This window comes from Notechis scutatus, chromosome 2 (assembly GCF_049901735.1).
Source record: "Notechis scutatus isolate UNSWTSFEM ecotype Mainland chromosome 2, rNotScu1.2, whole genome shotgun sequence".
Lineage (NCBI taxonomy): Eukaryota > Metazoa > Chordata > Lepidosauria > Squamata > Elapidae > Notechis > Notechis scutatus.
Window position 1 is genome coordinate 70,609,904 of NC_142010.1, and position 6,701 is coordinate 70,616,604.

The window sequence follows — 6,701 nt, forward strand, 5'->3', positions numbered from 1 at the left end:
TGCTTTGCTAAGTGTTTGGCTAGGTTTTGTAGTGGTGCTCCTCTGGAGCTGACTATGGGTCTGAGAGGTATGCCTTCTTTGTGTATTTTTGGGAGGCCGTATAGTTTGGGGCATCTAGAAGATTTTTCTCTTGGGATGATCGTCTGTTGGATCTCTTTGCTTATGTGGCTGGTTATAATTTTCTTCTTGGTTATTTTTTCCAGATATGTGGTTGGGTCCGTATTTATGGGTTTGTATGTGGAGTCTTGGAGTAGGTCTGTCAATTTTGTTTCGTAGTCTTTTCTATCCATTACTACTGTGGTAATGGATACCTACATTACCTTTATCTGCTGGAAGTATGATTATGCTACTGTCATTCTTTAGGGCTTGCAGAGCTTTTAGTTCCTCTTTGTGCACGTTGCTTTTGGGTGGTTTGCTTGTGCATAGGATGTTAGTAACTTGATGTCTTATTCTATCAGCTTCATCTGTATTTAATTTAGTTAGGCTGGATTCTACTGCACGTATGATGGATTCGGTGGGGATTTTTTGGGGTGCTATAGCATAATTGAATCCTTTGGTTAGGACATCTGTTTCTGTTTTGGTGAATTCTCTGTTGGAAACATTATATACTAATTGTTTCAGGTGTTGTTGTGAGTTGTTGGGGGCTTTCTTGTCATGTTCTAATTTCTTTAGTTTCTTCAAGAGTTTGTCATTTTTGTAAGTGGTTTCAGTTTCAGCTCTCCAAGTTGTAAGTTGTTTTATCTTGTCCCAAAGTAGAGGGTGGATTTTGCTGCTCAATTCCAGGTGTAGTGTTAGAAAATCTTTGCTTAACTGATCCAATTGGAATCTCTTTCTGTGGAGCTCGTTCCTGAGTAGAGCCATTTCAGTTCTTTTCAGGATACGTTTAGTAGCTGCTGTGCTGTGATGAAATGTTAATTTGAAGCAGGTTGGTGTTGCATTGTTGTCTCTGCAGCTGCGTAGGAATTTTAGGTTACCTAGTATTCCTGCTCTTTTAACTTCCAGCTTCTCATAGGTTTTGGTCTGGCTGTTTATTTCCTCCCCGTAGAGGTCTGATATTTGTTTTCTTAAGTTTTTGCGGGTACTTACATGTATGGTATTCAGCTTTGTTTGGGTATTTTCCCACGTCATTATAGTTGTGCTTTTAAAGTTGCAGCAGCATATATAAATAAATAAATAAATATGTATGTATGTATGTATATGTATATGTATATGTATATGTATACGTATACGTATACGTATACGTATATGTATATGTATATGTATATGTATATGTATATGTATATGTATATAATGTATTGTATTGTTTGCCATTCTTACAACTTTGCAATTTTAAGGAGGAAGGAAAGCCACAAGTATGCGAAAGGGGAAACACTAAACTTGATCAACCTTCAGATACCAGCCGCTTGTTTTCCTAAACTAACCATTTTTTCTAGTCTCTCCAAAGAAGAAAGGAACATTTTCAGCCACTGATGTCAGAAGAATAAGATGGGATTTCTGTTCCTGAACATAATTACATGCAAGGCGGAAGAAGGGTTGCAATCCTCACATGCACCATCAAAACTGTCTTCAGTTTCCATGAAGGAAACTTCTTGGCTGCCATCAAATGAAATAACAGGGGGATATTAATTTACTTCATTTAGATTATCTCCTTTTGTATTCTAAAGACATGCTTTTTAGCTTTCAGCAATGCATTTGTGAGGGTTTATGTATATTCTTATTAAAGAACACACAGAATACAGTTCTTAGATAGCCTTGCGGTAACCTTGAGCATGTGTTTCTAGATATGATCCAGATTATGAAATTCCATCACAAAGAAATGAAATTGTTTTATTATTACAACTGATTCAATAGCTAGGGCTGAGTAATTGCCCTTTCAGTCATATAAGGCTGAAGCTATACCACAATTTCTGCAAGCAAGGTGACAATTTCCTTACACATTTAACAGTTGATTATAAGAAATGTTGATGTAGCACTTAGCAGAAGTTTGCACATTGCTTTATTTGTAATATGACATCATAAACACTATACTGTTTGATGGGTTTATTTTTCTATTTAAATATTCATGTGCTCACATATCCAGAAAGTAGCTTATAGAATTATGGGACTTGGAGGAAATAGGTGTTCTGTTAGTTGAACTTCGTATACCTTAAAATTAGACTTAGACTTAAACTTAGAATAACTTTATTGTCACTTTGAATGTATTAATGTACTAATGGGCATATATTAAAATGAAATTTTGTTGCATAAGTTGCCAAGATTGGGAAACAGCCTTTTGGCTACTAGATTGCAAGAACACACACAGAGTAGCTCTTTAAGGAATGGCAAAATGGTCATTCTTCTCAGCCATAGCTATTCAATCAATTGTAATAATAACACAATTTCATTGCTTTGTGGTAGAATTTCATAATCAGGATCATATCTAGAAACACATGAAGATTATCGTGAGGCTACCTAAGAACTATATTTTGTGTGTTCTTTAGTATATAACTGTTGTTTGGTAAGTAATGATATTTTTCACATTTCCCCTTTGAACATATAAATGATTTACTTGCTTATGATTTATGATTTAACACATGTTTACTGCTCCCAAAGATTCACTCAATATTTTCTAACTGACTAACACAAGCCTTTCACATTCCGCTATATTAATAGAATGTGGAAACTGAAAAGTACCTATAGGTACTTGCAATGTCAACATTCTTTTATCTTCTTTTGATAAGGGTGCTGCAATATGCTTATAAATACACATACATACCCAGCTAGAGCTTAAACAACACCTGTGTCTGTGATAGCTAGAAACTATTTCAGTGGAAGAGCTCTGGTGTGATTTATCCTCTCCTACCAACATGAAGGTGGCTTTTTGCCTGTTTTTCATCCTGGCACTCTTCTGTTTGTACTCAGGTAAGCCAAGCACCATTTTGTAAAAGATTCTTCTCAGGTACATGGCATTTTGAGATTTAGATCTACATTATCCACACATCCTCACAAAAATGGGCATTTTAAATACAACATTTGCAGGAATGTTGTATTTATGAGGGATTTCCAACCCCAAATTACAACTGGTATTATGTAGAAATAATGTGAATCTTTAGAAAATAAAACTTCAGCCCTCCACAATCCTTATACCAACAGATACCAAAGTTTAAGGGCTAAGCAGTTTTCAGCTGTTAAAGCCCCAGAAAGCATTTCTGATCGTGAATCAGACCCTGGAAGCCTGGCTTTAATTAACTGAATCTTTAATCAACTACCCATTACACTTAGTCCAACACTGTATTCCAACAAAAGGATTGTAAATTTATAGTTGTTTTTGATTGCTTATTTTTGTTTTTATGTTGTCAGCTGATTAAAGAAATTTATTTTTACTTTGATCATATTTACCCCAATTATTATTCAGTGATAGTTGCATTAATTTGAATATTTTTGCATTTAAGATAGAAAGAAATGTGTACGGTCAAATGTAATTATTATTATTTTTTGCAGTGAAAGAAATTATTTAGTTGGTCCTTAATTCAAGCTATGGTTTTACTTTATATAGTTTATGGATTTGATCTTTCTTTTTAGATGCTATTGAAGATGAAGGAAAACCAGTAAGTGTCAACTATGTAATAAACTCAAATGATCACAGCTGAGGATTTAGATATGCAATGATTTTGCAATGGAGGGGATGGGGATAGCAATTAAAGCCATGTCTGGGATGTCATTTATATGGACTTTATGGATTATGTCATGTAACCAGTTTTAGTATGAAATGGTAAAATTGTGATTTATGTTACATGGAAAAAAACAGAATACATTCAAGGAAATAATAGACATAATTAGAGAACCAAAAAATAATAATTTAGATGTCTTCTTCCTCCTCTTAATATTAGGAAAGTACATGATGGAAAATGTATTGTCTTTGACTTCAAGAAGAGCATAATACATTAATTTGGGGGAAGGGGTGTTCCTTGGTGCTCTCTGAGCTGGGTTGTTTTCTTGCAGACGTTTCATTACCCAAACTAGATAATTGCTAATCCACACTAGCACTGACAATGATACCTAGTTTGGGTAATGAAATGTCTGCAAGAAAACAAATAAGCTCAGAGAGCACTAAGGACCCTTCATTTCAACCCTGAGCTACAGATATTCTCCTTTATTTGTGCATTAATTTGGATTTTTAAAATTAACAAAAAGATGCTACCTTTTGCAGTGTCAAGCTTGATGTGAAAGGGAGTCTCTACTATAAGAATTCCATTGTTTTGTCTGACAAGACACCCAACTATCATCCACCTCTAAATATAGATGCTGAAAATTCAAAACAGGATTAAAATGTTGAAAGAAAGATGCTGATGTATCGTACTTTTGCTGCCCAATTGTTTCTCTCCATGATAGTGAATCCAAATGGATGGCCCCTAGAATGATATGCCTTTATGCCAAAACTATTTACTTGGAATTTAGGATCTTTTAAGCCCTGTCCCTAAATGTAAGGAGTAAATATTATTAGAGTCTGGGAGAAAAATTAGGTTTCTCCTTTGAAATGCAGGAGTGCTAGACTGGACTGCCCTCCACTTGTTTTAGAGATCAATCATATTAAGAGCATACTTTAAATGCAAATACGTAAAGCCAAATCAAATTTGGCCCTAGTGATTTGTATTTTTACAAAATATTTGTAGTCCATTTACTAACCGCTTACAAGTGGTTACAATCCATAAAAGAGCAAGATGTCCTAATAACAGAAAGTTAAGTCAGTAATAAGCACATGAGGTTTTTATCTGATATCAAAAGGCACATAACCTCAGGGCAGCCTGACTTCCAGAAGAAGGCTTTCCAAGGTTCTCCATGGAGATTCTCAATCATCCAAGTCATGGTTGTCCCAAAAGGACTTTTTTCCAAAAGGCAACTGCACTCTCTGGGCAGTTTACTAATATCAGCACATTGCACCCAATAATCTGGGTTTTCATTTTACCGAACTTGGAAGGATGGAAGACTGAGTCAACCTTGAGCCCATCAGTATCAAACTCCAGGCTGTGGGCAGAATTAATCTGCAATACTGTTTTCTAACCACTGCACCACCAGGGATCCTCATGAATTCTCTACATGGCCATTTCCTTCTGATATGTAGACTTCATTGTCCAGAATTCCTCAACCGAACATTGCAGAGATTTCTGGGAGTTGAAGTCTACACATATGGAGGTCTATAAATTGGAAAACACTGTTTTTACATCACTGAATTTGGAAGATCACAAGATCTTTAGGAGTCTTACATTAGCTGAGAGAAGTTAAAATCAATGTTGTTCTCTCTGAAGGTTGATTGCACTGGCTATTCCAGATCAGCATGCACCAAGGAATACCAACCCCATTGTGCCTCTGATGGCATCACCTATTCCAACAGATGCCTTTTCTGCAATGCATTCATGTAAGTATCGGTTTCACTCATGATGCCAAAATGAACCACTTGAGTAGATTTCTTTGTAGGAGACCTGAACTTCTTGCTGTTTGCATTGGTGCCAGTCAGGCTGACAAAGATTGTTCTGAAGTCAATGAATGTCTTCAGTGGAGAGCTTTTTCTCTATTGTTATCTCACAGCCAGCCAAGATGAAGCAAGGGTTAATTCTGCTCATTACAGAAGATCCTACATTTCAATTGTAATGCTATAAAATATGTTGGCTTTGTACTTGTGAAAAAGCTTAAATCGTCTGGCTTTTCAAGATCTGTGCTATATCTTTCTCTTCACAGTGAGAGTCGTGGAATAATGACATTCAAATACTATGGAAAATGTAAACAGTAATGCAATACAGATCCAGAGGACTGAGATTTTTCTCCAAGCAACATGGATCTTCCTCCATCCTTTTTTCCTCTGCTTTTGTTTGCTTAGCCTGGGAATATCTTCTAAATGAAGTTCACTTGTCAATAAAATGAACTATGCATCCTCACCTGCTTTTGAGTTTCTTTTGCTCCACAATCTCTATTTCCTAATATCTATTAGACTACGGGGTTACAAATAATAATAATTCCAGTAATAAGGCAACTCTTTTACAATGAAAGATTTTGTAAAAATCTTTATGGACTTTATGGATTTTATGGACAACCTCTAATCCATAGCACGAGGAGGAAATCATTTTGGGGGTGATTCTTAAAAAAGTGTAGTGTTTTCCCCCTAAAAGGAAGGTTTAAACTAGGTAGAGGCTAATATTTGGAATAGACTCTCCTGCTTGAGCAGGGTGTTGGACTAGATGACCTCCAAGGTCCCTTCCAACTCTGTTATTCTATTCTATCTACAAAGCAAAATGAAGATGAGATTTGTGATTCATAGCAGAGTCCCAGATCCTCTCTGGGACATGGAGATGGGGTTGAGGTTCCTTATAGATGAGGGAATGGCTCAAAATGCACAAGATTCAAGCACACACATGGGCAAGATCATAACTTTCTATTGTTATTCTCTGAGTTTTGGAATTGTTAAGCAGTTTCTTTGGCCGTTTTAAATCTAAAGCTGCTCCTGTAAAAGGGGATTCAGTTCACCCTTTGGTTTGATTTAATATATTTTGTTTCATACTTCATGCAAAACTCTTGAAATCTATGTTTTGTTTCCTGCTTGGGACCCTCAAAACAACATTTTGAAGTTGGAACATTTCAAGGAAGAAATGTTTTGTAGGTCCCTAGTGAAAGCCATCCATCATAAAGCAGCCACATTTTGTTTCAGATTCAAAAACACATGTATTTTG

The 6,701-nt window shown here is 35.9% G+C and overlaps 1 protein-coding gene across 1 annotated transcript; it reads left to right on the forward strand.

Annotated features, from left to right (window-relative positions):
- Positions 1-2,429: 2,429 nt before the first annotated feature.
- LOC148132076 (kazal-type inhibitor-like protein) lies at positions 2,430-5,912 on the forward strand. Its single transcript, XM_087954174.1, has 5 exons — positions 2,430-2,441; positions 2,793-2,901; positions 3,562-3,587; positions 5,286-5,395; positions 5,716-5,912. Exons 1-5 carry the CDS (start codon positions 2,430-2,432, stop codon positions 5,765-5,767), a joined length of 309 nt encoding a protein of 102 aa, XP_087810300.1. The 3' UTR covers positions 5,768-5,912.
- The last annotated feature ends 789 nt before the right edge of the window (positions 5,913-6,701 follow it).

Bases quoted from the DNA above. Each gene is read 5' to 3' on its own strand.
- LOC148132076 (XM_087954174.1), top strand. The intron at 3,588-5,285 runs GTAAGTGTCAAC...TTCTCTCTGAAG, and splicing joins TTGAAGATGAAGGAAAACCA to GTTGATTGCACTGGCTATTC. The intron at 5,396-5,715 runs GTAAGTATCGGT...TTCTCTTCACAG, and splicing joins CTTTTCTGCAATGCATTCAT to TGAGAGTCGTGGAATAATGA.